Source organism: Tilletiopsis washingtonensis (assembly GCF_003144115.1).
Source record: "Tilletiopsis washingtonensis strain MCA 4186 unplaced genomic scaffold FA09scaffold_24, whole genome shotgun sequence".
NCBI lineage: Eukaryota > Fungi > Basidiomycota > Exobasidiomycetes > Entylomatales > Tilletiopsis > Tilletiopsis washingtonensis.
In genome coordinates, this window is record NW_020312021.1 from 256,825 (window position 1) to 284,570 (window position 27,746).

Here is a 27,746-nt window from a genome sequence, read left to right on the forward strand (position 1 = left end):
GAGGCGCGCGAAGTCGGGAGGTGGAGGCGGCACCGCAAGCTGGAGAGGGCGGTGCGCTTGGCCAGAGGTGGCGCCGGGCAAAGGAGTGTGGTGGTGTGCAGCAGCAGCACGGCTGGAAGCACGGTCGCGTGCTCAGTGCTGTGCGGACGGGGGCCAGGCCGAAGGGCGGGGTGCGGGTCGCGAGGAGGTGGGGTGCCGGGGTGTGAGAGAGGAGAAGCGGAGAGCGTGCCGTGCGAGAACGTGCGCGCGCTTGCTCGTGCCTGGGGCGCGTGGGCGGTGCGGCGTGCGTGCCTCTGCGTGCGCCGCCGCGCCTTGCCTTGCCGCCGTGTTGCTTTTGCCGCGCTGGCATGTGTTGCTCTCCCAGCACGACGCGCACCGCTTGCCCTCTCACCATCACCTCGCAGCACCCCGCAAGACAATCAGCACCATGGCCGCCTCCTTCACGCCCCACGCCACGCTCAGCAAAGACTCCAACCCCAAGGACTGGGCCTACCTGCTCGGTGCGCCGCCGCGGTCCTCACTGCACCGCCGCACATGTGCTCACACATCTCGCGCGCAGGCAACCTGGCGCAGGACGCCTCCATCGTCTTCACAAAGGCATCGCTCATCTCCTTCCTCAAGACGCACAATGTCGAGGTCGGCACCAACTTCAGCGAGATCCGCGCCCTGCCAAAGTAAGTCGCAGCGCGGACGAGTGGCCGGCGTGGGCAGTGGTGGTGGGCGCAAGCAGTTGCGCGACGCTGCAGGGCCACACGGCGACGCATGCAGCGCGTGCGTCGAGCTGGAAGCTGATCGCATGCCTCTCAGGTACGCCACTGTGGGCAAGATGAGCAGCAGCAGCAGCAGCGCCGGCGGTGACGCCAGCGAGAGCAGTGCCTCGGCCTCCGCCGCCGCCGTCTCCTTCGACGCGCCTCGCGCTGCGCCGGCAGCACCGGCCGCCAACGTGGTGCGCGATCCGTCTGGCGACGTCTTCCGTCCCACGCGGCGTGTGCGCGAGGCCGTCGGCGGCGGCAGCAGTGGCGTCACGGCCGCGCTCTTCGGCGGCGGCGACGACGAGGCGGAGCGCGACGCTGCGCGCGAGTCGGCACGGCGACGCGGCTTGCTGCTGGAGCAGGAGAACATGCAGCAGGCGGAGCGCGGCCAGCAGCAGCAGCGGGCCGAGGAGGCGCCCAAGCAGCAGACGCAGACGACACAGCAGCGCCTGGAGGAGGAGCAGAAGGCCCGGGCGGCACAGGCTGGCTTCCGGCCCACGCGTCGTGTGCGGTGAGTGCAACGCCAAAGATTCTGCGCATGTGAGAGGCCAGTGCACTGACGAGCTGTATCCTACTCTCAGCGAGGCGGTTGGCGGTGGTAGCGAGCAGGTGCAGGCGCTCTTCGGCGGCGGCGACTAGGCGATGCGCAAGCATGAACGGCCCGCGCGAGCCGGCCTGAGCTGGCGATCGGGCCTCTGCCGCGGCGGCGACGGTGCCGGTACCCCTGAGCCCTCGCCGAGCAAGGCAGTCGCGCCCTGGCTCCTTTCGCTCCCACCAGGAGCGGCGCAGGAGCTGTATACCACACGACTCTAGGGGCGCAGCAGTGATGATATGATTGACGAATCGGAGGGGGTCATGTCGTGCCGGCAGCGAGTGCGAGAGCGAGGGGATCGTGAGGCGGCAGCTCCGGATGCGGGGGCAAGTCTGGAGCGCGCGGGGTCGTTAAATGGGAAGAAGATCTTACAGCGAGGTAGGCGGTGACGGGCGATACACTGAGGGCAACGAGGGGGATAAAAGTGACAGGCAGCGAGGGACGGAGTAGTGTGGGATGTGCTGGTAAGGTAAGTGCTTAGGCGGAGGTGGCGGGAGCCTTGCGCATCGGCGCCGCAACGACAAGGCACGCCGCCGAGGCCTTTGCGAAGCGCGTGACGGCCATGGCCGGCTCGCCGATGACCTTGCACGTCTCGGAGCTGAGGGCACGCTCGCCGTCGCGCGTCGGCGGCGCCGAGAGGTCCGCGGCCGTGGGGTCGACCATGCCGCAGCGCAGCAGGAAGCGCAGCTCCTCGCGGTGCGTCATCGTCGGCATGCGCCGGCCGCGACCGCACACGACGAGCGTCGGCTCGGCGGCGTCGACGGCCTGCACAAAGTCGCGCAGCGGGCGCGACGTGGCCGTGAGCTTGACGGTCAGGCGGCCCGCCAGCGCGCCGGCTGCGGCATCCGTGGCGTTCTTGATGGAGAGGTTGTCCTCGAGCGTCGCCTCGAGCGGCGCGGCGCCGTGGATCGTCGGGTACATGGTGTCCTGCACGCCGCCGGCGCCGTGCTGCAGCGACTGCGCGTGGTGCACCGTCGGCGGCAGGTCGGGCAGCGGCGCGTCGCCGGCCTCGTCGGCCGCGACGCGCTTGAAGTGCAGCACCGTGACGAGCAGCTCGCGGTTGGCACGGCAGAGCGCCAGCACCAGAGCCAGCGCGGCGCGGTCGTCGGGGCCGCCCATGAAGGCGAGCACAACGTGCTGGCGGCGCGAAATGCCGAGAGGCCCCGTCGAACGCGTGCCGACCGGGCGCTCGACGAGCAGGCCGACGTCGCACGTGGCCGTCTGGAAGACGCGGCGCACGAAGTTGATGTTCTGCGGCGAGCGCGTCGGGCCGTCGGCGCCGGGGCCGAAGATCGAGTCGAAGGGGTTCGAGATCGTCGAGAAGACGCCCGCAGCGGCCGGCGCAGAGGCAGGCAGCGCGCCGCTCGCCTCGCCGGTGGGCGCAGCGATGGAGCCCTGCGGCACGGTCCAGGGCACCACGAGCAGGCTCGACGAGGCGCCAGACGCGCGCGAGACGACCGTCGGCGCGTACTCGGATGCGTCGACCACGGCCATCGACGAGTAGACGGGCAGGTGGTTGAGCTGGCCGAAGGTGCGGAACACGTTGATGATCGGGTCGGCACGCAGCGTGTCCTCAGCCTCGGCGACACGCATCACCGCCGACGTGCGCTCGGTAAGCTCAATGAGGCGCAGCGCACTGACGGTGACCTCGGGCCGGCCGGCCGATGCGCTCTGGTACGGCGCGCCCTGGCGCAGCTCGTGCGTCGCCGGATGGCCGCCGGCAGACGAGGAGGAGGACTCCTTGATCGACTCGCCGTCCGAGCCGGACACGTTGCGGTGGCGCAGGTTGGACTCGCTGCTCTCCGACGCCGGCAGCGTGGCGTCCGAGGGGCGCATGAGCTGCATGAGCGTGAGCAGGCCGGGCAGGTGCTCGAACCCGTCAAGCACGACCATGAGGTGGCGCGACGCGCGGCTGAGCGCGCCGTCGCCCGACTTCTCCTCCTCGCAGTCGTCGCCTTCGTGGCCGTGCACCGAGCCGTCCTTCTCGGCGAGGCGGAAGCGCGCCGGGTAGATGAGCTGCGTGAGGGGCGTCGTGATGAAGGTGCTGACGAGCGCCATGACGACGAACATGGAGAAGGAGCGCGTGTCGAGGATGCCGGCCTGCAGGCCGATGTTGAGCACGATGAGCTCGACGAGACCCTTGCAGGACATGAGCGCGCCGATGGCGCCGCTCTCGCGCAGCGAGAAGCCGCACACCTTGGCGGCGCCCGCGCAGCCGGCGAACTTGGACACGAAGGCAACAACGATGATGGCGATGGTGTACGCCCACGTGATGCCGCTGTTGAGTGTGCCGAGCTGCGTCTTGAGGCCGGAGAGGGCAAAGTAGAGCGGCAGCATCGTCGTGAGCACGAGGTCCTCGATCTTCTCCGTCAGCGCCACGGCAAAGCCGCCCTCGTGCGGGATGATGAGGCCGACGAGGAAGGCGCCAAAGATGGCGTGCACGCCGATGATGTCGGTGAGGAAGGCCGACGTGAACATGAGCAGAATCGTGATGGTGAGCATCAGCGCCGTCGGGCCCTTCTCGAAGCTGCCCGTGCGGCGGCAGAGCCAGAGGAAGACGGGGCGGATGAGGAAGAAGAGCACGAGGCACCACGCAATCGTCGTGAGCAGCACGTACAGCGCCGTCAGGCCCGTCTGCGCGTTGACAAGCGCCACGGTGAGCGCCAGCAGCACCCAGCCGATGACGTCGTTGCCCACGCCGGCAGCCAGCACAATCGTGCCGACCTTGGACTGCAGCATGCCGAGCGAGCCGAGGATGCGCGCCAGCACGGGCAGCGCCGTTATGGAGAAGGCCGTGCCCGTGAAGAGCAGGAAGTGGTTGAAGCTGACGCGGGACGTGTCGATGAACTCGTTGTACAGGCCCCACGAGACGGCCGCGCCGAGGCCGAAGGGCAGGATGAGGCCGCTGAGGCTGATCGCCGTGCTCGCCACGGCGCACTTCTTGATGATGCGCACGTCGACCTCGAGGCCGATGAGGAACAGGAAGAAGACAAGGCCGATGTTGGCCACGAGGCTCAGCAGCGGGATCGACTGCTGCGGGAAGATGGCGGCCGTGAAGCCGGGGATGCGGCCGCACACGCTGCAGCGCGCCGTCAGCCACGCCGCATGCCTGGCGCTGGTGCGCACACCGTCCACTCACGTCGGGCCGAGCACGATGCCGCCAATCACCTCGGCAATGACCGACGGCTGCTTCATCTTGGCGAGGCCGTAGCCGAGGATGCGCGTGAAGACGATGATGCTGTGCGGGGGCGCGTCTCAGCGCCTGCTCCGCCACCTGTGCACGCCGCGCACACACTCACATGCCGGCCTGGATGATGAAGAGGCGCAGCGGGTCGGCCGAGTCGAACTTGCTCGGGTTCAGGCCCGAGATGACCGACGCGGCGCCGTTGGCGGCGCGAATGGAGAGGGTGTGCGTCATGGCGTACGGAGGGTGCTCCGCTGTGCGCGGGCAGCAGGGCGTGGAGTGTGAGAGGCGGTGAGCGAGCGTAGAGGAGTCGGTGCGAGAGAAGGAGCCGGGGAGAGAGAGAGGGACGGAGAGAGCGGGAGAGAGAGAGGGCCGGGCGCGGAGAGGGAGAGAGCGCGCGCGGGGAACGGCGAGGAGGTGGCTGCGAGAGAGGAGCTGCGGGCAGGCAGGAGGTGGCTCTTATATGCGTGCGAGATGCGATGTGAGGCAGCGAAGAGGCGCGCTCAGGGGAGCAGCGGATCAAGAGATGCGCGCGCGCGGTGGCGGACCGCGGCAGGCCGGCGGCGTGCGCTCGGATGCGCCTCTGCGGCAGGCCGGCAAGGGGCTCGTGCAGAGGCTGCTGCTGCGGCGGCGGCGGCGGCGTGCCTGCAGCTGCTGGTGCGCAGGTGCAGGAAAGTGCGGGGTGTGGAAAGGCAGCTCCGAGGAGAGGGGCAGAGTGAGGGTGGCAGGTGCGACGAGAAAGGAGAGCAGAGGCAACCGTCAAGCGTGAGGCGGGCGCAGCAGCACGCCGCCCGCACGCTGCTCTGCTGCTGTGGCGCCGCTGCCGCGTGTACCTTGGCGGGCGCATCAGATGGTGCCGATAGCGCGCTGCCGCCCGCCGCGGTGCTTGCGCTGCGCTCCTGCCGCACGCCGAGGGCCCCTATGGCGCAGCGCAGGACGCCTCCGCATGGCGCCACCGGCACGGGCGCGGGCGCGCGGCCAGCACCAGTGCATTGCATGCAGCTCGCCGTCCTCGACGAGTCCGCCTCGCTCTGAGCCATGCAGCACCCCGAGCGCACGGGTGCGGGTTGCCCGCTGCAGAGCTGCCGCAGCGCCGCAGCAGAAGCGTCGAAGGTGTGCGCATGAGAGGGTGCTGCGGCAGCGCATCCCTCAGCGCAGGCAGCAGAGCGCGGCTCCGCCTTGCCCGGCTAGCCGCAGTGCCTTGCATGCTCAGGGGCCTGCTACGCCAACGGTCTGCCTCCTCGTGTCTCGCGCGGCGGCCTCCTCTCTGCCAATCGCAGCCTCTCATACGACGCCCAAGTGGCCGCGAAGAGGTGGAGCGTGCGCATCGAGCAGCTGCCATTTGGAGCGCCGTCCAATTGTGGGGATGGGCGGCCAAAGCAAGCCGCGAAGGCAGCAGCAAGCAGAAGAGGCGACGCACACGCCGTCGGTCCAGCCTCGCAGGCCGTCAAAGGGCTCTCCGCCGCGCTTCACGGCCTTTGGCTCTCTGACAGGGGCATGCGCCACGGCACGCAGTTGCTCGTGCTTCTCCTCAGCTGGCGCTCTGCGTGTGGGGGTTCGAGGAGGCTCTTGCCGACGACGGCGCTTGCATGTCGGCGGAGCACGCCGCGGCGCGCATGACGGCTGCGCGCGCCGCGTCGCCGAGCTCCGTCAGGGGCACCTTTGGCGGGCAGGGCCAAGGCGCGCCATCGCCCGGAGGCCAGAGGGAACAGCAGCTGACAGCAGCACCAGCGCAGCAGGAAGAGCGTCGCAGCGGCAAGCCGACCCTTGCGCACGAAGCAGCGGCAGGCCTCTCTGCTGACAGCCTGCAGAAGGCGGACAGCGCAGGCGGCTTGGCATCGGGGCAGAGCGCGTGGGAGCGGCGCGTGTGCTTAGTCAGCCGGCCCAGCGTCCGCTGAGCGGCTCACCGCCGATGGCTGTGCGGGGAGCCACGCTTCCGCCCACCGCATCCTCCACCTCCTCCTCACCTGCGCGCGATGTCGTCCGTCGTCGAGTCCGCCGATGCGCCGTCGACGTGTGCGTACACTACGAGGCCCCTCTGCAGATCTCAAGGCTGATCATCTCCTCGCAGACCGCGACTCGCGCGCCACGGCCTCGCGCGCCAGCCAGTTCGACGCGCTGGCAAAGACGAGCACGCTGTACGTCGGCAACCTCAGCTTCTACACGACCGAGGAGCAGATGTACGAGCTCTTTGGCCGCGTCGCGCACCCGGCGCAGGGCGGCGGCATCCGGCGCATCATCATGGGCCTCGACCGCATGGCCAAGACGCCGTGTGGGTTCGCGTTTGTTGAGTGAGTGCGCGGGCGAGAGGCATGGGCAGAGCGGAGTCTAGCGATGCAGAGAGCATGGTGGTGATAGCTAGACGGCAGCGCCGCTTAGCTGGCCAGCGATGTCTTGTGCTCGCACATCGTCGTTGTCAGGCCATGCTCCGCTGTCAGGAGCCGGGCGAGGCGCTACTGTGCTGGCAGCACGAGCGAGGCGATGTGCCATGCGCCCTAGACACTGCACTGCAGCCGCTCCTTCACACCGCATGCCCTGCTGATCGCGACTGCGCAGGTACTACACGCACGCCGAGGCGCTCTCGTGCATGCGGCACATCAGCGGCACGAAGCTCGACGAGCGCGTGATCCGCTGCGACCTCGACCCGGGCTACGTCGACGGGCGGCAGTACGGGCGCGGGCGCAGCGGCGGCCAGGTGCGCGACGAGTACCGGCAGGAGTACGACGCCGGTCGCGGCGGCTGGGGCCACTTGCGTCTGCAGGAAGAGGAGGAGCGGCTACGGCGCGAGCGCGAGCGCCGCGAGGAGCACGAGGGCCTCTACCGCGAGCAGGAGGAGCAGGAGGGCGGCCGCGAGGTGCCCGCCGGCGCCGACGAGGAGTACAAGGAGGACGCTGGTCGCATGCGCGGCGACGCTCAGCAGCGCGACGGCAGCGAGGAGCCGTCGCGGCGCAAGCGCGAGCGCAGCGACAGCGTCGAGCAAGGGCACAAGGTGAGTAGGCGCAGTGGGCACAGGGTATGGTCGCGCGCTAACGCTGCAGCAGTCATTGCGACTCGACGACGACTGAATCAGCTAATGACATGTTCGCACACACACACACGGAAGAGAGGGAGAGAGAGGGTGTATTACGAAGGTGACGGCCAGGGGTAGAGGCCATGCGGGGAGCGAACGCTCGAGTGGACATGGACGAGGCGCATCGCTGGAGGTGGGCAAGAGCAGGCCGCTCGCTTAGAGGGCGAAGAAGGCGGCAGCGGCGGCGGCGCCGAAGGCAGCCAGGCCGGGGATGACGAGGCCGGCGGCGGCATCCTTGGCCGGCGCGCTCGTGGCGGCAGCGGGCGCGCTCGTGACGCTGCCGTTGGCGGGCGTGCCCGAGGCGGCGGGCGCCGAGCTGGCCGAGCCCGTGGGCGACGCGGCGCTGCCGCCCGAGGGCAGCGTGAGCGTGAAGGGCGTCGAGGCGTTCTTGCACGTGTCCTCGAACTGGCCGAACGCGGCCTGCAGGGCAGCGTCGACGTAGTCTGCGGGAGCAGAAGCGTGTCAGCGAGCCGCCGGCGGTTGGACAGCAGACGAAGCGCCTCACTGGGGCACTTGGCGGCGCACGCGCCGGCCTCGTTGGCGAACTCCTGCCTGAAGGGACCCGAGTCAGCGAGAGCGTCGACGCAGATAGCTGCGCGACGACGTACTTGGCGCAGTAGCAGTTGATGTCGGTGAGGCCCGTGCAGCCGACGCTCGTGGCGGCGGTGCTGGAGCAGTTGACAATGCAAGCCTGCAGCCTGTTCGTGAGGCGTCAGCCGGAGCTCAACGACGGCGGCAGCGTCGTCGACTCACTCCTCACGGGCGCTCTGGGCCTGCGCCTGCGCAGACAGAACGGCGGCCACGACGAGGAGGGTGCGCTTGGAGAAGAGCATGATGACTGAAGAGTTGTGTGGAGGGGTGAGGGAGGCTAAGGCGTGCGAGAGAGGATAAGGTAGCAGATGGCGCGAGAGATGGGGAGATGAGGGCAGCGCTGACGCGCGGGGGCGGCTTCTTATGTGCTCTCGGAGCAGCTGCTGCGACACGGCCAAGCCTCGGTCGCCCCGTCGTGTGCCCCGCTGCGTTCGCGTTCTCTCCTTCTCTATCTGCACCTACCAGCTCAGGCGCTGGCCGTGCCTGAAGAGGGGCGTGCTCATCTCGCTGCGCCGATGGTCAGCTGCAGGGGCAGCTCCTTGGCCGTCGATGATGGGAAGACCGCGGCTGCGGTAGGCGAGAGAGAGGGAAGGGCGACTAGAAAGCCGTGCCTGGCTTCGATGCCAGAGGAGCCACTTTGGCGCCCTCGATCAGTCTCAGACCGACGATCTGCCGCTTGCGTGGGGTGCCATTTTGCGCCCAGCCGTGCACCTGGAGCAGGCACATCACAGGAGGCGTGCCTTCTCCTGGAAAACGCTGGGCCCTGCTGCCTGGTCATCAGACGAACGTTCTGCGCCGACGGCGGAGAGGAGGTTGGTGAACAGCAAATAGGTTCGGCGGCGGGAAAAGCCGCCGCCGGCGCGCTGCCGCAAGCGCACGCTCCCGCCTCCCAGACTACTCGAGAAAGCCACAACATCCGCCAGTCGGCAAGGTCGCTGCTGCTTCGGCTGTCCGCCTGCTGTGCTGTCATTCTGAGCCATACAGCGTGCCCATCTGCTGCGACAGCAACGAGAGACGGCGAGCTGTTTGCGCCTCGGGCATGCCTGCGCGGCGGCGGCGCTGCTCAGGGGGCGTCCGTCGCGTGACGCTATCTGATGGCTTCTCCTCTCGCGCGCAGATGAGCGAGCGGCCCAGCTCCTGCTGCGCCGAGGCACCGCTTCTCGATGCCTTGGCAGCTCCAGAGCCTCGGGCCCCTCTTTGGCTACATTTCAGCCTCACGACGGCTGCTCCGCGGGAGAAGGAGGAGAGGTGACTCTGCGGTGCTGCTCCCACGCTGGCGCTGCTGAGGTAAGGCACGCGCCGCGTCCGTGCTCCACATCGAAGTCGGAGCAGCCGCACCGCCGGCGTCTTGCTGTGCCGCAGCTGCTTCCTTCGCATCCGCATCCTCACTGCCAGCCGCACTCCCTCGCCATGTCGCTCCTGCCCCCGCCGGCTCTCCGGCATACTCTGCGCAGCGCGGCGCCTGGCGGCGTGCGGCACATGCACGCTTCGCGCCCGCGCGCCGACCACTACCGCACGCTCGATGTGCCGCGCACCGCCAGCCTGCGCGACATCAAGGCGCAGTTCTACCGCGTGCGTGCCGGGCAGCGCGCTGGTATGTGCTGCAGTGCTGACGGTGCCATCGTGTTCAGCTGTCGAAGAAGTGGCATCCGGATGTGAACCGCGACAATGAGGGCGCAAAGGCGCGCTTCCAGGAGGTCAGCGAGGCATGGGCGACGCTGGGCGACGAGCGGGCACGGTGAGTCGCAGCAGAAGTAGCACAGGCGCCCACGTTCCGTAGCTCAGACTGTGCGACAGGCGTGACTACGACCGGCGCCTGAGCGAGCGCAGCGGCAGCAGCAGTCCGGGTGCGAGCAGCTACAGCTCATATGCGCCGCGTGGCGCCTACGACGAGTCGGACAACACGGCACGGCGAGCGCGCGCCTCGTACGCCTGGGACTACCAGCGGCGGCAGCGGCCAGCTGCGTCGGAGACGTACCAGCGGCACGGCGCCTCAGCGTCGGCGTGGGCCTCGGCTGCCGCTGGCGGCGCCTCGCAGACGGCCGAGCAGCAGCGCGCCGCGTTCGACACGATGGTCTCGCGCAACCGCTTCCGCGAGCAGGCGGCCGCTGCACGCGCTGCCGAGGCTGGTCGAGCACGACCGAATCCCGCGCAGGCATTCGAGGAAGAGGCGGGCGGGAGCACGGCCAGTGCCGTCGTGCGCTTCATCCAGGTCGCCGGCCTCTTCACGCTCACGTTCTGGGCGGGCAGCAAGTTTGCCGGCGGCACGGGGCCGGTGCGCGCCGAGGGCCGGGGCAGCGAGGATGAGGAGTGGAACTGGCTAGAGGAGTACCGGCAAGTACCCGCACGCATGGAGCACGCGCCGCAATAGATGTCTCCGTCACGATCCACACGTCCGCATCGAAGCAGGCTGGCGATTCAAGGGACGGTAACGTGGTGATCGATGGGCCAGAAAGGGATGTGTGTGAGTGGGTAAGTGCGATGACTGCAGGTCGAGACTGTGAAGGGATCTGTCTAGTGTGCTTGCTGGGGTCTAGCGGGAACGAGGGTGCTGCTCCGCCTGTGCCGGACAGGCGCTGAGCACGTATGGGTGACGTGGAGGGACGGCGACGGGAGAAGTCGTCTGCGAAGCCGGCGCGCTGCTGGCTGCGACGCTCAGCGCTGCTGGTAGTGCGACGCCGTGCTTGCAGCGTGGTGCAGCTGCGGCGACTGGGCGCCGGCGCTCGGCAGCGGCGGCGACGACGTCTGTGCGGCCTCGTAGGGCGCGTAGCCGTCGGCAGCGTAGGCATCGGCGTAGGCGCCGTGCGGTGCCTGCTGCGCGCCGTATCGCTGCTGCTGCTGCGCCTGGTACATCTCGTAGTTGGTCTGGTGCGCCTGCTGCGCCTCGTACGCGGCGCGGTCCTGCTCGCTCCATGCGTGCTGCTGGTGCTGCGGTGCGTTCTGGTCGTACCACTGCTGCTGCTGCTGGTGCGCCGCAGCCGGGTCGTACGCCGCGCCAGCACCGCCGGCCCACGTGCCGCTGCCCGCCGAGTCGAGGTGAGCATACATGTTGCCGTGCATACCGGCCGACGAGGCGGCCGGGCCGCCAACGTCGCTCATGGCGTACGCGCCGAGATCGCTGTCCTTGCGCCCGTGCGTCGTGCCGCTCTGGTGGTCCGTCGCCGACGTCGCCGAGTCGCCACGGCCGTAGACGGCCTCGGCAGAGTTCTCGTCGGGCGTGTGGTGACCGGCCTCGAAGGCGAGCCACTCAACCTGAGACGACACAGGTCAGCGCTGAGCAGCACTTGGCGCTACGTAGGCACTCACCTGGCGGCGCTTGGCGGCGCGCTTGCGGATCGGCAGAAGGATAAGGTAGGCTACGCGCCATGTCAGGAGGCGTCGAGGGCGCTCTGCACGCACAGGCACTCACTCAGGATGATCAGGCCTGCGAGACCACCCGCGATGCCGCCGATGATGGCGCCGATGTTGACGCTCTGCATGGCATGTCAGACCATGTGGGCGACAAAGGACCGAGCCGCTACTCACCGAGCCGCTGTCCGCCGAGCCGGCAGTGCTCGCGGCCGACGCTGCGAGCGTGCTAGTGACGACGACGACTGAGCCGCCCGCGTCGGTGCTCGTGAGCGTGGCCAGTGTCGTCGACGGCGTGCTGGCGAGCGTGTTGCTCTGCTGCGCGGCACTGGACTGCGGCGCCGCGCTCGTCGTCTCTTGAGGCGCCGCCGTGGTGGTCTCGCTGGCGGGACGTGTGGACGTGGTGGTCTCGGCGGGCGCCTGCGCCGTCGTCGTAGGCTGCTGCGTCGTCTCTTGCTGCTGCTGCGTCGTGGTGGTGGTAGGCTGGGCCTGGCTGGTCGTCGAGCGCGTGGTGGTGGTGTTGGCCGGCGCGGCGCTCGTCGTGTCGGCGTTGTTGGAGCTGCCGCTGCCGCCCGAGGTGCCGCTGCCGCTCGTCGTGGAGCTGACCGGGGTGAAAGCGTCACCGATGTCAAAGGTAGGTGCGTTCATGGTAGACAGGTCAGGTAGGGCAGGGTGGAGGTGCGAGAGGTGTGCGAGTCAGTGCAAGCGCAAGAAGTGCGGACTGGAGAGCTGACTCGACCAGCGAAGGCCAGCCTTTTGTTCGTGCGCCCGCGGCCCAGGCCGTGCGGTCAGCACCCTTGCACTGCTGGGCATCGGAAAGTGGTGCACAGGAGCGAGGCGCCGGCGCAGCACAGACAGGGAGCGTGCCATGGGCGAGCGTCGGCGCCGTGTGCGTGCCTCCTGCGCGCGGCTGTGCGGCCCGCCCGCAAAGTGCTTCCCCTGAGGCACCCTCGTTCGCCATCACCCGCGGCAGCCGAGCGGCAGACTCACCCCGACTGGCGCTTGATCAGCTCGCGCTGGGCACCGCTGCCGCTGCTGCTCGAGTCGAGCTGGCGGGCATAGAGCGCCGCGAAGCCGCCGGGCGGGTGGTGCGAGCGCGGCTGGGAGAAGACGGGGCCGGGCGGAGACGCGAGACGCATGGCGGGCGAGGAGGGTATAGGGTGGAGGGCAAGAGGGCTGGGTCTGAGGTGCAAAGGTGGAAGCTGGTGCGGTGGTGAGCGACGCCGAGGTGTGAAGGAGGTGGGTGCAGCAGGCTGGAAGGAAGGAAGCGAGCGCCGGCTCAAGGGTGCTTTGACGTCTCGAGAGCGGCAACGGCGAGGCAGCGTCTTGCGCTGCAACGGCGGCGCAGCAGGCCGGGCTTCCTCTGTCCGGCAGCGGGCAACAGGCAGCCGCCGCAGCCGCAGCACCTCAGCAGCGCCCCTCTGTGGCTGTCCCTGGCCCAGACGCCCGATCGCGAGCAGGTGCGGTGATTTGAGCGCCTGCTCCGCCCAACGCGGCCCATCACACGCGGATTTGGGTGCGTGCTTGCGCCGCCCATCACTCCACATGCAGCGTGCAGCTCGCAGCCCTCCAGCAGCGAGGCGCAGCATCAGCACCCCCTTTCGCGTAGATTCGCAGACTGCAGCTCGGCCGAGCGAGAATCATCCGAGGCCGTGCCTCCTGCCTCGTGAGCTGCGCTGCGCTGCGCCGCCTTCCTTTCTTGCTCGCGGGCCCGGCCGGGGCGCAGCGTGCAGCCGCGTCAGCGGCGTGGGCGGTGCAGCGTTCGCTGCGCCGGGCTCGTGCGGCGCAGGGGCAGATGGAGCGCCTCATCAGCACGCCGCACGCTCCGTCCGAGGGTGCCTCTCGTCGGCCGAGGGTGCGTCACAAAGGCGGCCGGAGCGCGGCAAAGCAAGGCCGCAAAGGCGCCGAGAGGCTGTGCTGCGGCGTGTGCAGGTGCGTCTGCTGCGGTGCTGCTGCGCCACACCCTTCTTCTGTCCCCGCTCTCCTCAGCAGGCTCATCTCTGAGGCTGGACCGCGGCGTGAGCAGCGAAGAGGCTCCTACAAGCTGGCGTCGCTATGATGCACACAAAGGATGACGCTGGCGCGGGCGTCACGATGCCAAGCAGGGGCTGCCGAGCAGACCAACACCTCAACACCGAAAAAGGGACAAGGGGCGCCGTGGCGCAGCAGGCAGAGAGGCGTCATGCACGACGTGGGCGCAGCTGCAGGCGGGAAAACTCTCTGGACGTCGACGCCGGCGGAGCACAGCACACAAGAGAAACCGGGCCGTGCCTCGCACCTCGTCGGCGTCGAGTCTTCATCGCGAGCTTCCATGATGGAGAGAAGCATGACATGCTGCGCTCGGTCCTGCCAAGACGTCGAGCGAAGGACAAGAGATGCCTCTGTGCTTGGACCTCAGACGGCGGCGCGTGATACAGGGTGCGCATGCGGCCCAGTCGCCCGACCGGCGCCGCAGCGAAAGCCCGTGCTGGAGAGCCTGTTTGTGAGATCTCACCTCTCTGATCGTCTTCACCGGTATTGCATTTCGCCTGCCATGGCATCTCCAAGCGTGGAAATTCGGCAGAGGAGAGAGAGACAGCCAGACTCGCTGGACCAGCTCGGCCGCACCCGTACGAGAGGCGCGCCGCTGCGCACGAACGTGCGGCTGGCGTGAGGCCCCCTCGAGACAGTCGGGCCCGGCGCTCCTCTGTTCTCTTCCCCTACACCTTTGTTTCGCTTGCCCACTCCTCCTTGTCTGGCCGCCGCACACACCGTCTTGTGCTCGCTGTTGCACAGTCGCTCGCTCCTTTCCCCTGCTGCGCGGCTGCACCGGCTCCCGGACTGCCCCTCTCTCACCTCGCTCCGCGCGACAGCATGGCCTCGAGCAGCTCCGCCCCGCTGGTGCAGTTTGCGCCGCTGCACACGGCCATCGCGCCGGCCTTCTGGTCGGCACTGGCGGCGCACAAGATCGAGCATGCGCAGCTGGCCGACGCGCCGCTCGCCGTGCGGGCCCACTATGCACCTGCGCGACGCGTGCTGGACCGCCAGACGGGCAGTGAGGTGCCGCTGCCGCCGAGCATGGTCGTGGAGGGCGAGGCGCTGGGCGACGGGTGAGTACAGCACAACTGGCGATGAGGAGAGGCAGTCCCGCACTGGGCCAGATGGTGACGTGGCGGGGCGCGCTGTGCGCAAAAGCAAGAGCAAGCTTCGCAGCGCTCATCAGCAACAACATCAAGCCTCGCACCGCTGGTCAAGCCGTGACGCCTTGCGCTGCTTGCAGGGCTATGACGCTTCGCCCTGCCTGTCATACTGCCATGCTTCGCAGTGCCTGTGATGCTCAAACTCGCTCTGCAGCTACTCGCTGCCGCCGCACGTGTGTCCGGCCTGGGGCACGCTTAAGAACTTCAACACCGTCGAGGAGTTCAAGACAGCCGACAAGCAGGCCTTCTTCAACGCCGAGGCGCGCTCGGTGCGTTGGCACGTCGTAGCTCACGCTCCGCATCCGCTGATGTTGTATGCAGATGTATGAGGCCATGCTGAGCGCTGCAGATCCGACACCGCACCTGGCGCGCTTCCTGGTGCTCTCCTTCGCCGACCTCAAGCGCTACCGATTCGTCCACTGGTTTGCATTTCCGGCGCTCGTCTCGAAGCCGGCATGGACGCTGCAGGGCGAGTGGAAGAGCGTGTCTGACGCGCTTGGAGCAGGCAGCGTGAGTGGCAGAACGGCGAGGCTCGGACACGATGCTGATAGCGTGCAGTACGAGGCACTCGCAAAGGCCGTCGAGGCCCGGCGCAGAGAGCAGAAGGCAGACTCGGCCTCGGGCGCCTTCTTCCTCGTGGGCACGAGCAATGGACAGCCGCGTCTTGGCGACGTCGCAGACTTTGCGAGCTTCTTCCAAGCGGGCGAGGAGGTGAGTGCCGCTGAGTCTTAGCGCAGATCCTGGCTCATCGCTCTGTGCAGCCCACTGTCGGCTTCGTGGATCCGTCAGCCGCAGCTTCAGAGCCTGGCTGGCCGCTGCGCAACCTGCTCGCACTCATGGCGGCGCGCTTTGGAGTGCGACGCGTGCGTGTTCTGTGCTGGAAGGACGACATCGGCGAGAGCACGCAGCGGCGCTCGGTGATCGGTGACGTCGCGCTGCCCGAGGACGCCGCCGAGGGCGAGAGGGTCACTGGAGCTCATGGTACGTTACTTGAGACCACCCGTCGTCGCGTCGCTGACCTCTCAACAGGTTCAGCACCGCTCGCCACGCAGCCGGGCCTGCCAGACGTGCCGCTAGCTGTCGGCTGGGAGCGGAACAGCTCCGGCAAGCTGGCGCCGAAGCTCGCAGATCTAGGCCCATTGATGGACCCGCGCAGGCTGGCGGACCAGGCCGTCGACCTGAACCTGAAGCTCATGCGGTGGCGCATCATGCCCGAGATCAACCTCGAGCGTGTGCAGCAGACGAAGTGTCTGCTGCTCGGCGCAGGCACGCTCGGCTGCTATGTAGCACGGACGCTGCTGGTGCGTTGCAGCCCTGTCCTTCTGATCCACACGGAGACTGACGCACGCTGCAGGGCTGGGGTGTGCGGCACATTACGCTCGTCGACTCGTCGCGCGTCTCCTTCTCGAACCCGGTACGACAGCCGCTCTTCGACTTCGACGACTGTCTCGAAGGCGGCAAGCCAAAGGCCGAGTGTGCTGCTGCGCGCCTGCGCGCCATCTACCCTGGCGTGACTGCGACGGGTGTGCAGCTCAACGTGCCGATGCCTGGGCATCCCATCCAGAGCGGCGCCGAAGCGCAGGTCCGACAAGACGTCGAGACCCTCGAGAAGCTCATCGACGAGCATAAAGTGGTGTACCTGCTCATGGACTCGCGCGAGAGCCGCTGGCTGCCGACGCTGCTCGGTGCAGCGAAGAACAAGGTGAGTCCTCTGGCTGTGCAGGATGCAACATGCGCTGACCACCGTCGTCAGCTCGTCATCAATGCGGCTCTGGGCTTCGACACGTATCTCGTCATGCGGCACGGCGCCGGTCCTGATGCTGAGCGTGATGCAGCGGCCAAGACGCTGCCGGCCAACGAGCGCCGACTCGGCTGCTACTACTGCAACGACATCGTGGCGCCAACCGACGTGAGCCGTCTGGCGCTGATAGTCTTATCGCGGCGAGCTGACACGTGCCTCTGACAGTCTCTGACGGACCGCACGCTCGACCAAATGTGCACAGTCACACGACCCGGCCTTGCTGCCATCGCCGGAGCTTCGGCAGTAGAGCTGATGGTCTCGGTTCTGCAACACAAGGATGGGTGAGCAGAGCTGCTCCTCGCTGAACAGAGCCTCTGGCTGACTCGCTGCTACAGCGTCAGTGCCCCTGCAGCCACCGGACCGGCACGCGGCAATGAGGCGCCGCTCGCCTCGTCAGATCCAGCGCAGTCCGGCTCGTGCCTCGGCCTCGTGCCGCACCAGATCCGCGGCTTCCTGGCGCAGTTCAGCAACATGCTCCTCGTCGGCGGAGCGTACGACCTCTGCACTGCCTGCTCGCCCGCCGTCATCGACGCGTACAAGCGCGACGGCTTCGCGATGCTGAAGAAGGCCTTCAACGACGAGTCGTTCCTCGAGCGCGTGACTGGTCTAGACAAGTGAGTCCGCAGCACATGTGCTTGTGTGTAGGATGCTGACGCAGGCGCACAGGATGAAGGCCGAGGCGGAGGCCGCACTCGAGGCCGATCTGGAGGTGGACTGGAGCGAGGACGAAGAGGAGGGCGAGGGCGAGCTGCTGTAAGGCCACACGCGGCTCTGAGGTCACCGATGGTATACCAAAGTCTTGTCTACAGATCGATTGCGTGACGTGGCCAGCCCGAGCAATAAGTAAGCAGGTCAAGCAGCGCAGGAGACGCGCACGTTCAGGTGACCCGTGGCTGCAGCACGCAGGTGTGCGGCATGTGCAGGCTCCTCGGGTGTCTGCTCGTCGTGCGGCACCTCCTCGACGATGGCAGCAAAGGCATAGTCGCCGCCGCTGAGGAAGAGCAGGCCCGTCTCGCAGCGCGCCGTCTCACCCGGTGGCAGCGGCCAGGGCGCGACGGGTGCCGAGAGACTGCCGCTCGTGACGAGGACGTGGCTCAGCATCGCGTCGTTGGCGGCGGCGGAGGACACAGACGGCATGGCCTGCCCAGCGCGCGAGAGCGCCGTGGAGGGCAGCGGGATCAGGCGGTAGAGGAGCTGCAGCGGGCGGTCTATGGAGGAGGGTGAGGAAGCGTTTCATGGCCGGCCTGGAACCGTACGCACCGCTGCGATTCGTGATGGTGCCCACCACGTCGGTATACTCCTCCACCTGCGCCTGATCGAGTGCGTGCACGGCATCGCCGTTGACCGCAGGGGCCGCACCACCGACCGCCAGGCTGACATCGACGCCGCCGAGCCGGACAAGTCCGCCTTGCTCGTCGTTGAGGGTGAAAGCCGCCAGCGGCACCTCGCCTCGGCGTCCCGACGCGCGCTCTGTCCATCGAGGTGCTGCGTCGGTGCCGGTGCCGAGTCGGCGCAGCAGCTCCTGCCGCAGCCAGAAGCGAGCTCGCGCCGCCTGTTCCTCGCGCGCCGAGAGCTTGACTCTTGAGACGACGAATTGCCGCGCGCTGAGCGTGGGTATAGGCGCTGAGAGCTCGGCGCTCGAGAGATGCAAGCGAGCAAATGGCACGACGATGCGTGCTCGGCCGCCTCCGGGTAGTGAGCGGCGCACGCGCAACGCAGGACCCTCGTCTGATCGCCTGGTCAGCAAGGGCCGTGTCCAGACACGTACAAGACACTCACCCTGAGCCACATCAAATGCCACGTCAACAGCGCCGCGCTGCAGGTTGCGCATGTCGAAGCACAGCAGACACGCCTCGCCGTCTTGTGCCTCGCTCGCCTTGCCAATGACCTCGGCATCGGCCTTGCCGTCGGGCAGGGCACCGCCGCCGCGCTCAAGCTGCGCCATGCTCTCGGCGACGAGACGCACGGCCTCGCCTGGGTGAGCGTCGCGGATCTCCAAGCCCGAGCAGTCGACGCTCGGCAGCACCGTGACGCCGAGCGGCACGACATGGCGGCGGGTGTAGAAGTCGCGCGTCTCGTCCGTCGGCAGGCCACCGCGTCCTGGGCCGTCGACGTGGGCGTACTCCAGCTGCAGCGTCATGTTCGTGCAGCCAAGCTTGCCGCGGAGAGACACCTCGAGCGTGGTCGTCTCGCCCGGAGCTATCCGATGCAGCGGATCGCGCGGTGCCCTCGCGTATGCCAAGGCTGGCGCACGCGTGAGGCTTGTCTCGAGAGCGTGCACCTCTGCAGCATCGAGCTCGCCTTCGCCAAGCGAGGCTCGCGCCGAGTCCGCGAGGTTGTCTGCAAAGGACAAGCGCAGGAAGTCGACGGGCAGCCGTCCAATGTTGGCCAGGCGCAGATGGAGTGTGGTCACCTCGCCGTCCCAGAGCACAAGCGAGCCGTGCGATGTTGTGGCGGCCTCGACAGCTAAGAGCGGCTGCGCAGGCACGACGACGCATTCGAGGAGCAGCTCGACGCCGTTGCTCGACTGCCGTTTTGGCTTTGCGTCACCTGCGAGCAGCGCCGCTCGCCGCCGCTCGGCCACGAAGGCCGGCCGCGCCTCGAGACCTGCAGCCTTGATGCGCACCCGTCGATCGTCCAGCTCCGTCGCGCGCGCAATGCTGCCCTTGTCAGTGCTGGCATCAACCTGTGAGACGCGGAACGAGCGCGCCGCGCACCCGTCGAGCGTGATACGGCAGCCACGCACCGTCACCTTGCCCGTGTCGCGCGGGATGCCCGAGAGGCGCAAGGTGTGCATGGCGCGCGGCGGTATTGAGACGTCTCGAAGCTCGAGCGCCTCAAATGCGCTTCCAGTTGTCTCCAACACGATGCTGGAGCACTCGAGGCTGATGGCAAAGGTGTTCTGCAGCGTGAGCTCAAAGACAGCCTCCTCGTCCACGACGAGCGTGTGTGCCTCCTTGGTGGTGGGCTTGCCCGTGGCCATCACGAAGGGGTTGTTGAGGCCGGCGATGCCCTCAGGCTTCGCTGCGGCCTCCGAGGCGTCCTCGCGCAGCTGCAGCGCCGGACGCTGTTCCGGAATGCGCTCCCGCGCTACTGGCACGACGGCTATCCGGCAGACGGGCTCTGCCGGGCCCCAGTACTGCAGCTCCAGCGTCTTGGCGCCTCTGTGCCGTGCCGCCTCGACAGCGCGCGGCAGACCGCGGGCCAGGCGCAGCTGCTCGTCGGGCGAGAGCAGCCAGTGGAAGTCTCGCAGCAGCAGCGCCGCGTAGTGCGTCACGCCGACGAAGTCGTCCATGACCTCGCAGACGCCGATCGTGTCGCGCAGCAGACCGATCTGCTGCTCTGCCCAGCCGAAGGGCGCCTCATCCTGCAGCAGAGACCGCTCCACAACCGCCTCGCCGCCGCCGGATGGCCCGCTGAAGCTCTCCGGCTGCGCTCCCCACGAGGCACGCGCCCGCGCCCGTGCTGCAAGCGTGGCGTCAAAGTCCACGTCTTCGTCCTCGTCGCCGTTGCTGATGCCTTCGAGCTGCAATGCGCGCGCAAGCACGTGTTGCCGCGGCAGGCGCTTGACCGGCGGGACGTCGGCATTGATGCCACCGGTCTCGCACACCGCAGACGCGAGCGCGATGATGTTGTGCGCAGGCTCAGCCTCGGTGTTGATGGTGTATGCCTCGTCGCACACTGTCGCCGCCAGCTGGACCGCACCACGCGTGGCCTCCGAGTTTGGCTCGATGTAGCGCGGGACCGGCGCGACAGGATCGGCCGTCTCAGTGGTGCTGCGCGCCAGCAGAGCCACCATGGCAGCCTGCATCTGGCGCAGCAGGTACGCCTCACGACGCGAGAAGCCGATGCAGCCGAAGATGCTCGCGGCTGCGCTGAGCACGGCGATCTGATCTGGCGGCTTGAGCGCGGCGATGGAGTGCGTAAGGGCCGCCGAGGCAGCTGCAGCGATCTCGTGGCGCTGCACGCCCGTGGCAGTGGCGTGCTGCGTGTAGGTCGCGAGCGACGGGCGCACCGTCTCGGCAAGCATCGGCGGGATACCGCCATAGATCATCTGGTCAAATGCCTCGCCGTTGTAGCCGCCTGAGGCCCAGATGGAGAGCAGGAAGCGCGCATACGCCAGACAGCAGCCGGCGTGCAGCAGCGGGTGTGTGTAGTCGCGCGGTGACTCGGCGCTGACGAAGCGTGCAGGCTCCAGCAGGTAGCTCAGCGGCGCCAGGCACTTGCTGTAAATGACGAGCGCCGTCGAGTAGGCCTCCGCCACGTCACCCCACGGCAGATGCGCGTAGGGCAGATCGATCGCCGGCTCCTTGTCCGCAGCCTTCTTGTCCTTGTCCTTGGCGCTGCCGCCTGGCAATGACAAGCTTGGTGCCTGGCAGGGCGCTGCTCTTCAGCAGTGTTGCCTAGCCAAGACTCTCGCACACTCACCTTCTCCTCCACCAGGCCGCCCATGCGCCGCACCAGCACCCGGGCCACGCCCCAGCCTTCCAGCGCGCCGGCGTACCACACTGCATCCTGGCCGCCGGCCAGCGCACGCTCCTTGCCGAGCGTCGTCATCGCGCTTTCGTAGTTGCTCAGCGCGCCCCACAGGTCACCAGCCAGCAGGCAAGCATCGGCGCGGACCTTGGTGAGGCGGCCGAGGCCCAACGGCCCGTTGGTGCCGACCGAGACGCGGCGCGCATGCTTCTTCGAGCTGCTCGCAGTGGAGCTTCCGGCTGTGCCGGGGCCTGAGAAGGACGAGAAGAAGGCCGAAGCGCGCGATGTCGCGCTCGAAGGTGCCGGCGAGGAAGGCGTAAAGGAGTGCGCCGTAAAGGCAGCCGAGGGCGAGGCTGCGCCGCCAGACTGCTGCAGCTGCATGTGAGGCAGCGGTGACGAGCTGCCGCTGCCCTCCTTGGCTGCGGCGCCGTTCGTGAGCGGCAGCGACGGCACAAGCGTCTCGCGCGGGGTCTCGAGCGGCGTGCCTTCCAGCGCGGCAACAGTGGCGTCCAGACCATCGAGAATGGCGCTGACGAGCTCGGGCAGCAGCGTGCGCAGGTAGAAGCGCACGTCCTTCATGTCCGACCGCACTGCTGGGAAGATGACCAGGCCAGCTGCCGCGTCTTGCCCAGCAAACGCCTTGCCCTGCGCCGTCCGCTCGGAAATAGGTGTGGCGGCGCCCGAGGAGCTCTCGCGCGCGATGCCTGCGTCGCCGCCATCGAGATCGAGATTGGAGAAGTCCATCGTCTGCGGGCGGGCCGCGCCGATGTCGAAGCCCAGGACGCGGTGCGCCAGTGCCGCCGGATACGCGGCACGCAGCGCAGCCGGCGCACGGGACAGCGCCGCCCGGTTGCGCCCATCAGCGGTAGAAGTGCCGAGGCCGACGACGGCCAGCACCTGGCGCGACAGGCTGAACGGCGCCAGGAACGGCGGCGAGCCGAGCGGCGACGTGACGAAGGAGAGGTGCACCTCGCCCAGGCGCGCCAGCGGCGAGCCAGACGCTGTAAGGACAGGGCGTGAGTCACTGTGACGAAGAGTGCAGGCACACCTGCAGTGTAGCACATCCAAAAGGCAGGCTTTCAAGATGGAGCGCTGCAGCTCACTGCCTAGCCCACCGGCACGCTGCTCTGCACACGGCACTCACGCATGCGCTTGGCGCCGCTCTTGCTCGGCGGCAGGTCGACGAGCTTGACGACCTCGAACGTCTCGACGGCGCGGCGCCAGCGCTCGAACTCGTCGGGCAGCACGGCGCCGGGCGCGGGCACGAGAAGGATGCGCACCTGCGCCGGCGCACAGAAGGCGCGGCCGCCCGTCGGGCTGGGCGCCGGCGCCGAGAGGTCGAGGCCGGGCGACGTGAGGCCCGAGAGCGCGCTGAGCGCCGACGAGGCCGAGCCGGAGGCGCGCATCGCGGCGGCCATGCTGCGCGGCCGGGAGCGGGGTGTGATGGGAGCAGGGAGCAGGTGTCGCCGTCAGGAGCAGCTGGTGGATGCGGGGAAGGTGCCTTGGCGGAGGGCGCGCCAGACTCCCGCGCGGCCCGCCGTGTCGCGGCGGATGGTCCGAGCCCCTCGTAGACTCGTAGCGCGGTGCGCCTGGCTGGCTGCTGACTCAGCACAGCGCGCCGATATTCAGATTCTCGCCAGGTGGAGCTGCCTTCTCTCCACCTTCCGCACCTCCTGCTCACCCCTCCACAAGCCTTCCTGCCAGCCATGGCTTCGTTCGTCGTCGAGCGCGTCCGGCCACAGGGCGCCTCTGCTGCCGCATCCACCAGCTCGCTGGCGCCGCTCGCCAGCTACATGCACCTCTCCGGCCACGCCGACCCGGCGCCCGAGCTCGACGACGATGCGCCCTGGCTCGACCCCGAGGCCGCCGACGAGGCTGCCGCTCAGGGGGGCGCACGTCTCGCCTCCGCCGGCGAGGTCATCGCCTCGAGCGCCGCCTTCATGCGCGGCCACGGCGCCTTTCTCTCGGCCGCACTCGCCGCGTCCGCTGGCGCAGAGGCACCCGCCATCGTGGCGTCGCTGTGCGGCACGGTCAGCCGCGTGAACCGTCTCATCAGCGTCGCGCCCGTGCGCACTCGCTACGCGCCCGAGGTGGGCGACCTCGTCGTCGGGCGCATCGCAGACGTATCAGCTGGGCAGCGGCGTTGGCGCGTCGAGCTCGGCGCGCGGCAGCTGGCGGCCCTGGCGCTGGCCAGCGTCAATCTGCCCGGCGGCGTGCAGCGGCGCAAGCTCGAGGCCGACGAGCTGCAGATGCGTCAGTTCTTCCAGGAGCAGGACCTGCTCGTCGCCGAGGTGCAGAGCTCCTTTGCCGACGGCTCCGTGGCGCTGCACACGCGCTCGCTGCGCTACGGCAAGCTGCGCAACGGCGCCCTCGCCCTCGTGCAGCCTGTGCTCGTGCAGCGCCTCAAGAGCCACTTCGTCACGCTGCCGCAGGCCGACGTGGACCTGACGATTGGCCTCAATGGCTACGTGTGGGTCTCGAAGCACCAGAAGTTCGACGTCGACAAGGCGGAGGGCGAGGCTAAACGCATCGAGAGCGGGCTGGCGGGCAAGGGCACAGGGCGTGATGTGGACGGCGTGTACAGCGATGTCAACGAGGTGAGTAAGTTGCACGTCAGGACCGACGCAGCAGGATCGGCGGGGCCGGAGGATGGCCTTGTGAAGGCAGTACACGGCGATACGAGCTGCAGTTGGAGCTCGGAGCCTCTTGTCACGACGCTGGTCCGTCTCTTCTGTCCCACCGCATGCTGACGTTCGTGCACAGACACTCCCGGCACGGACACATCTCGCCATCTCGCGGCTAACAGCGCTGCTGGCGCATCTCTCAGCGGCGCACCTGCCCATCTCGGACACGAGCATCTCGCGCGCCTACGACGCCAGCGTGGCGCTCTGGCCGCTCGAGCGCGGCGCCATGGAGGACCTGGTCGTGCGCGAGGTGCTGGCCGACGTGCGCGAGTCATTGCGGCAATGAGACGAGTCACGAGCAACAGAGCTGCTTTGAAGGAGAGCGGTGCGCCAGGGATGCAGTAGAAGTTTCGAGTCCGATCAGGATGGCGGCGCAGGGCATGCCGGACCTGTCCTTCATGCGAGAGCCCGCTGTGCAGCGCAGTCAGCCCAGCACTGCCCTGCGGGCATCGGACGAGATTTATCAGAGCGCTTCATCCGAGTGTAGGAACAGTTTCAGCTCGGTCGTCATCGGCATACGAGCTGCGGTCGGCGCTCCATCGGCTCGAGCGTCGGGCGCAACGCGGCTTGATGAGAAGTGGACTGCATCTGCTTTGTCGAGCTTCGTCTCGCCCACTCCAGCCCCGTCATGCCGACCATCTCACGGCTTCGCCCAAGAGCCGCTCTGACCGCCGGCACACCACCTCAGCCGCCGTCTCGCCTTCGTGCGCGCACGTCAGCTCGCAGACGGCCACACCGCAGCGCCGATCCTCTTTGTGCCGTCTTAGAGAGCGCTGCCGTCCTCTCCGTCCGAGATGCCGCCGGACGCTCGGCAGCTCGCGCGGCGCCGGCGGTGTGCGTTCCGGCCGTCAGGGTGCGCGGCTCGGCGTTTAGCGATCTGAAGATCGGCGCCGCAACGGACGCGCAGCATGCCCGCTAAGCAGAGCCGTTGGGATGCGCCGTGCAGGACGGCAAGCATCAGGCGCAGGCACTTGCACCCTCGAATGCTGCACGGCACGGCGGGGGGAGATGCACCTGCCCTGCTGCAGCTGCAGGCTGCGGCTCTGCCGCAGAGCGGCAAGAGAACGCCGAGCGCGAGGGCGACGGCGGCCAGTCGCGAGGCGAGGGGAGCAGAGCCTCGTCCGTGCCGGCCCGCAGCAGGCAGCGTCGATCTGCGGCTGCGGCATTCAGCGATGCAGGCGGCAGAAGCTGGCTCGGTTGGTGCGTGTGTGCTCAGCTCCGGCGCACGATGATCGCCCTCTGCGCGCACCAGCAAAGCGCCAGAAGGTGCAGGTGCAACGAGGCTGTGCGGGCGAGGGCCAGGCAGATGTGGAGAGCGAACCAGCCGTCCGCGGTAGCATGCGTGCTGCACGAGGCCGCTCTCGCTCCGCCGCTCGCGCGCAGGGGGTCATGCTGCGGCAGCCCATCTCACCTGCGTGCTGCTGGCTGTGCTTCCGCGCTTTGCTTCCCGCTGGCTTCGGCATCTGTGCCGATGCTGCCTCAAGGCCGAGATGAGGTCGCTGTGACGGGGCGTGAGCGCCGGCGCAGCGTTGCGCTGCGCTGCGGCGCCCCTGATGCCTCTCGCAGCTGCCACTGCGCGCGGCGCGACCTTGGTCGCCGTGCCCGCGGCCGGCAGCGCGGCACCGCAGCACGACGCGAGGGCAATGGCAGGCGAGGAGAGGATTTCAGGGTGCAGGCCGCACGCGAATTTGCACAGGCGTGTCGCCTGACTTGCGCCCCTCGGGCAGGAGAGCAGTGCGGCGAGTGCTGCAGGCGCCGTGCCTCGCTGCCGATGTGCCGGCGGGAGTGCCGCGCCGCCGCTGTCCCGGTGCCGCCGCACCGCAACTCGCGACCGCTGCTCTGGCGCCGTGCCAAGGCAGGGCGCGGCAGCAACGTCTCGGATCGGCACCGCGGCGGCGGCGGGGCGTCGTGTGCCGCGCTGCGCCGCTGCTGGCCCGCTGCCCGCTCAGCAGCTCGCTTGTGCCGTGCCGCACGGCAGGCTTCCGCGGCCGCGCTCTCCTGAGTCTGCCGCGGCTGTGCAGGCTGCCTCTCGACCACCGCCTGCCTCTCACCCCTCTCTCACGACGCTCACTGCTCCTCACTGCGCATACCACAGCTGCGCACGCCTGAGCACGCCGCACTCAACACATTCCACGCTCTTTACTGACCTGTGAGTGTCGCTTGCGGCAGTGGTGCGCATGTGCGATGGAGCGGCGCGTGTCAGGCGACAGCGACGTGTTGGTGGCGCACAGGGGACGGGTGTCGCACGCGCTGCCGTGGCGACCGCTCTCGTCCACCGAGCTCACACGTCTCTGCCAGTCCCGTCGCCCGCCATGCGCTTCTCCACCGGCGTGCTCCTCGCCGCCGCAGCCCTGCCGCTCGTCGCGGCCGAGCTGCAGCCCATCCGCCGCCAGGCCTCCAGCAGCGCCGCCAGCAGCAGCACGCGCACCCGCACGCGCACCAGCGGCTCCAGCGCCACGGGCGCCGCCAGCTCGAGCATCTCGGGCGTCGCGCCCGGCGCCATCACGACGCCGCCGCCCTTCACCGGCACGCTGCCGGCGAGCATCAGCAGCATTGTCGCCACCATCACGGCCGGCACGGACGCCGTGACGCCCACGTACCCGCTGCCGACGACGTTCAGCGCCGGTGCCAGCCCCACGGCCATCTCCAACGCGCCAGCGCTGCCCTCTAGTGCGTGCTGCCGCGCAATCCGCGTATCTGCCTCACGGCTGACCTCGCTTTGCAGCACCCGCTCCGTCAAGCTACCCGGAGCTGGACAAGCTGCCATTGAGCAGCTTCCCCGGCTCGGCCGAGATCCTCGCCGCCGTTGACCTCTCGGGTGTCCCGTCGGACATTCAGCCGTCGACCGACGGCTCGTGCGGCGGCTCGCCGACGAACCTGGCGCGCGCCGGTTCGAGCGGCATCTGCTGGTGGACGTGCGGCGGCTGCACGCGCGACACGGACGTGACGACGTGCCCGGATGTGAACACGTGGGGTGTGAGTTTGACGAGCGCATGTGTGCACGCCGTGGCGCACAGCTGACGCGCGTGCCCCTTCAGCTCTCGTACGATGACGGACCATCGCCGTACACGCCGAAGCTGCTCGAGTACCTCGAGGCCAACAACCTCAAGTCGACGTTCTTCGTCGTCGGCTCGCGCGCCATCTCGCGTCCCGACATGCTCCGCTACGAGCACATGACAGGCCACCAGATTTCCGTGCACACGTGGTCGCACCCGGCACTGACGACGCTGAGCAACGAGGAGATTGTGCTCGAGCTCGGCTGGACCAAGAAGGTCATTCACGACATCACGGGCGTGACGCCCAACACGATGCGCCCGCCGTACGGCGACATTGACGACCGGTGAGCGCATCGAGCCGCATCTCTCCCGCACCCAGCTCACGCTCGCTTCACCAGCGTTCGCGCCATCTGCAAGGCCATGAACCTCACGCCCATCATCTGGACGTCGACGGGCCCCGAGACGAACTACGACACCAACGACTGGCGCATCGGCGCCGGCCAGGTCACTGCCGCCGAGGTCGTCTCCGTCTTTGACGGCATCATCGCCAACGCCTCGTCGCTGTCGACGGGCTACATTGTGCTGGCGCACGACCTGTACAAGCAGTCCGTCGAGCTGGCTACCGAGGTGATCCTGCCGCAGGCGCTCTCGGCGAGCCCCAAGCAGAACATCGTGCCGATCATCACCTGCCTCAACCAGCCGCTTGGCAACGCCTACGTCGAGACGAACCAGAATGCCACCAACGGCCAGAGCTCGCCCACCGCCACGCTCACGGGCAGCAACGCCGTCACGACGGGCAACCCGGCCTCGGGCGCCAACGGCAACCGGAGCGGCGCTGCCGGCTCGCTCGAGCTGGGCACGCAGCATCTCGTCGGCGCCGCCGCCGTGGTGCTCGGCGCGCTGGCCATGCTGTAAAGCTCTGCTCGCACCGACACGCTCCCCTACGCATGGGACCACGTGGCGCAGGCCCGGCGCTTGTGCGCGTGTACCATTGCCTGTCTATACGATCACGCCCTGCCCTTCTGCAGCAGACTCCCCACGCTACCCCTTCTAGCCCACCTGAGCTCCTCCAA

At 68.6% G+C, this 27,746-nt stretch overlaps 11 protein-coding genes across 11 annotated transcripts; 7 read left to right on the top strand and 4 right to left on the bottom strand.

Moving 5' to 3' along the window:
* Nucleotides 1–340: 340 nt before the first annotated feature.
* Nucleotides 341–1,719, top strand: FA09DRAFT_332356 (hypothetical protein). The gene is made up of 4 exons (XM_025743422.1): nt 341–500; nt 560–674; nt 808–1,263; nt 1,334–1,719. The coding sequence occupies exons 1-4, from the start codon at nt 428–430 to the stop codon at nt 1,389–1,391; spliced, it is 702 nt and encodes a 233-aa protein (XP_025595470.1). The 5' UTR covers nt 341–427; the 3' UTR covers nt 1,392–1,719.
* FA09DRAFT_332358 (hypothetical protein) lies at nt 1,576–5,256 on the bottom strand. The gene is made up of 3 exons (XM_025743423.1): nt 4,644–5,256; nt 4,484–4,582; nt 1,576–4,423 (listed from the first exon to the last, which is right to left on the bottom strand). Exons 1-3 carry the CDS (start codon nt 4,760–4,762, stop codon nt 1,822–1,824), a joined length of 2,820 nt encoding a protein of 939 aa, XP_025595471.1. The 5' UTR covers nt 4,763–5,256; the 3' UTR covers nt 1,576–1,821.
* A 1,248-nt stretch (nt 5,257–6,504) lies between these two features.
* Nucleotides 6,505–7,355, top strand: FA09DRAFT_282845 (RNA-binding domain-containing protein; the record flags this gene model as incomplete). The annotated part of the gene is made up of 3 exons (XM_025739836.1): nt 6,505–6,544; nt 6,600–6,819; nt 7,085–7,355. Coding segments are annotated over 3 exons (531 nt in total), but the record flags the coding sequence as incomplete, so codon positions are not given.
* A 399-nt stretch (nt 7,356–7,754) lies between these two features.
* FA09DRAFT_341400 (hypothetical protein) lies at nt 7,755–8,431 on the bottom strand (the record flags this gene model as incomplete). The annotated part of the gene is made up of 4 exons (XM_025744445.1): nt 7,755–8,041; nt 8,104–8,150; nt 8,207–8,296; nt 8,352–8,431. 4 exons carry the CDS (start codon nt 8,429–8,431, stop codon nt 7,755–7,757), a joined length of 504 nt encoding a protein of 167 aa, XP_025595473.1.
* A 1,168-nt stretch (nt 8,432–9,599) lies between these two features.
* On the top strand, nt 9,600–10,560 carry FA09DRAFT_341401 (DnaJ-domain-containing protein; the record flags this gene model as incomplete). The annotated part of the gene is made up of 3 exons (XM_025744446.1): nt 9,600–9,761; nt 9,821–9,927; nt 9,987–10,560. 3 exons carry the CDS (start codon nt 9,600–9,602, stop codon nt 10,558–10,560), a joined length of 843 nt encoding a protein of 280 aa, XP_025595474.1.
* FA09DRAFT_332361 (hypothetical protein) lies at nt 10,413–12,659 on the bottom strand. Its single transcript, XM_025743424.1, has 4 exons — nt 11,715–12,659; nt 11,599–11,662; nt 11,496–11,545; nt 10,413–11,441 (listed from the first exon to the last, which is right to left on the bottom strand). Exons 1-4 carry the CDS (start codon nt 12,183–12,185, stop codon nt 10,845–10,847), a joined length of 1,182 nt encoding a protein of 393 aa, XP_025595475.1. The 5' UTR covers nt 12,186–12,659; the 3' UTR covers nt 10,413–10,844.
* On the top strand, nt 12,430–13,687 carry FA09DRAFT_153483 (hypothetical protein). The gene has a single exon (XM_025739204.1). The coding sequence runs from the start codon at nt 12,675–12,677 to the stop codon at nt 13,539–13,541; it is 867 nt and encodes a 288-aa protein (XP_025595476.1). The 5' UTR covers nt 12,430–12,674; the 3' UTR covers nt 13,542–13,687.
* Nucleotides 13,688–14,390: 703 nt separating this feature from the next.
* On the top strand, nt 14,391–17,135 carry FA09DRAFT_335430 (E1-like protein-activating; the record flags this gene model as incomplete). Its single annotated transcript, XM_025743765.1, has 11 exons — nt 14,391–14,626; nt 14,730–14,819; nt 14,871–14,985; nt 15,038–15,226; nt 15,275–15,427; nt 15,478–15,697; nt 15,746–16,017; nt 16,071–16,418; nt 16,470–16,625; nt 16,683–16,798; nt 16,853–17,135. The coding sequence occupies 11 exons, from the start codon at nt 14,391–14,393 to the stop codon at nt 17,133–17,135; spliced, it is 2,178 nt and encodes a 725-aa protein (XP_025595477.1).
* Nucleotides 17,136–17,303: 168 nt separating this feature from the next.
* FA09DRAFT_332362 (hypothetical protein) lies at nt 17,304–22,405 on the bottom strand. Its single transcript, XM_025743425.1, has 5 exons — nt 22,138–22,405; nt 20,946–21,994; nt 18,297–20,889; nt 17,778–18,245; nt 17,304–17,725 (listed from the first exon to the last, which is right to left on the bottom strand). The coding sequence occupies exons 1-5, from the start codon at nt 22,397–22,399 to the stop codon at nt 17,370–17,372; spliced, it is 4,728 nt and encodes a 1,575-aa protein (XP_025595478.1). The 5' UTR covers nt 22,400–22,405; the 3' UTR covers nt 17,304–17,369.
* Nucleotides 22,406–22,660: 255 nt separating this feature from the next.
* FA09DRAFT_332364 (hypothetical protein) lies at nt 22,661–24,003 on the top strand. Its single transcript, XM_025743426.1, has 2 exons — nt 22,661–23,590; nt 23,757–24,003. Exons 1-2 carry the CDS (start codon nt 22,700–22,702, stop codon nt 23,961–23,963), a joined length of 1,098 nt encoding a protein of 365 aa, XP_025595479.1. The 5' UTR covers nt 22,661–22,699; the 3' UTR covers nt 23,964–24,003.
* Nucleotides 24,004–25,989: 1,986 nt separating this feature from the next.
* FA09DRAFT_341406 (glycoside hydrolase/deacetylase) lies at nt 25,990–27,736 on the top strand (the record flags this gene model as incomplete). The annotated part of the gene is made up of 5 exons (XM_025744447.1): nt 25,990–26,347; nt 26,403–26,653; nt 26,716–27,017; nt 27,072–27,561; nt 27,728–27,736. The coding sequence occupies 5 exons, from the start codon at nt 25,990–25,992 to the stop codon at nt 27,734–27,736; spliced, it is 1,410 nt and encodes a 469-aa protein (XP_025595480.1).
* Nucleotides 27,737–27,746: the final 10 nt, after the last annotated feature.

Coding starts and splice junctions, on each gene's coding strand:
- FA09DRAFT_332356 (XM_025743422.1), top strand. CDS start 428: ATGGCCGCCTCCTTCACGCCCCACGCCACGCTCAGCAAAGACTCCAAC. Junction 501..559: donor GGACTGGGCCTACCTGCTCG/GTGCGCCGCCGC, acceptor TCTCGCGCGCAG/GCAACCTGGCGCAGGACGCC. Junction 675..807: donor GAGATCCGCGCCCTGCCAAA/GTAAGTCGCAGC, acceptor CATGCCTCTCAG/GTACGCCACTGTGGGCAAGA.
- FA09DRAFT_332358 (XM_025743423.1), bottom strand. CDS start 4,762: ATGACGCACACCCTCTCCATTCGCGCCGCCAACGGCGCCGCGTCGGTC. Junction 4,583..4,643: donor TTCATCATCCAGGCCGGCAT/GTGAGTGTGTGC, acceptor GCCCCCGCACAG/CATCATCGTCTTCACGCGCA. Junction 4,424..4,483: donor GGCATCGTGCTCGGCCCGAC/GTGAGTGGACGG, acceptor GGCGCGCTGCAG/CGTGTGCGGCCGCATCCCCG.
- FA09DRAFT_332361 (XM_025743424.1), bottom strand. CDS start 12,185: ATGAACGCACCTACCTTTGACATCGGTGACGCTTTCACCCCGGTCAGC. Junction 11,663..11,714: donor GCTCGGCGGACAGCGGCTCG/GTGAGTAGCGGC, acceptor CATGCCATGCAG/AGCGTCAACATCGGCGCCAT. Junction 11,442..11,495: donor GCGCCGCCAAGCGCCGCCAG/GTGAGTGCCTAC, acceptor GTGTCGTCTCAG/GTTGAGTGGCTCGCCTTCGA.
- FA09DRAFT_153483 (XM_025739204.1), top strand. CDS start 12,675: ATGGCGGGCGAGGAGGGTATAGGGTGGAGGGCAAGAGGGCTGGGTCTG.
- FA09DRAFT_332362 (XM_025743425.1), bottom strand. CDS start 22,399: ATGCGCGCCTCCGGCTCGGCCTCGTCGGCGCTCAGCGCGCTCTCGGGC. Junction 20,890..20,945: donor GCGGCCTGGTGGAGGAGAAG/GTGAGTGTGCGA, acceptor GCGCCCTGCCAG/GCACCAAGCTTGTCATTGCC. Junction 18,246..18,296: donor GGCATTTGATGTGGCTCAGG/GTGAGTGTCTTG, acceptor CCAGGCGATCAG/ACGAGGGTCCTGCGTTGCGC.
- FA09DRAFT_332364 (XM_025743426.1), top strand. CDS start 22,700: ATGGCTTCGTTCGTCGTCGAGCGCGTCCGGCCACAGGGCGCCTCTGCT. Junction 23,591..23,756: donor TGTACAGCGATGTCAACGAG/GTGAGTAAGTTG, acceptor GTTCGTGCACAG/ACACTCCCGGCACGGACACA.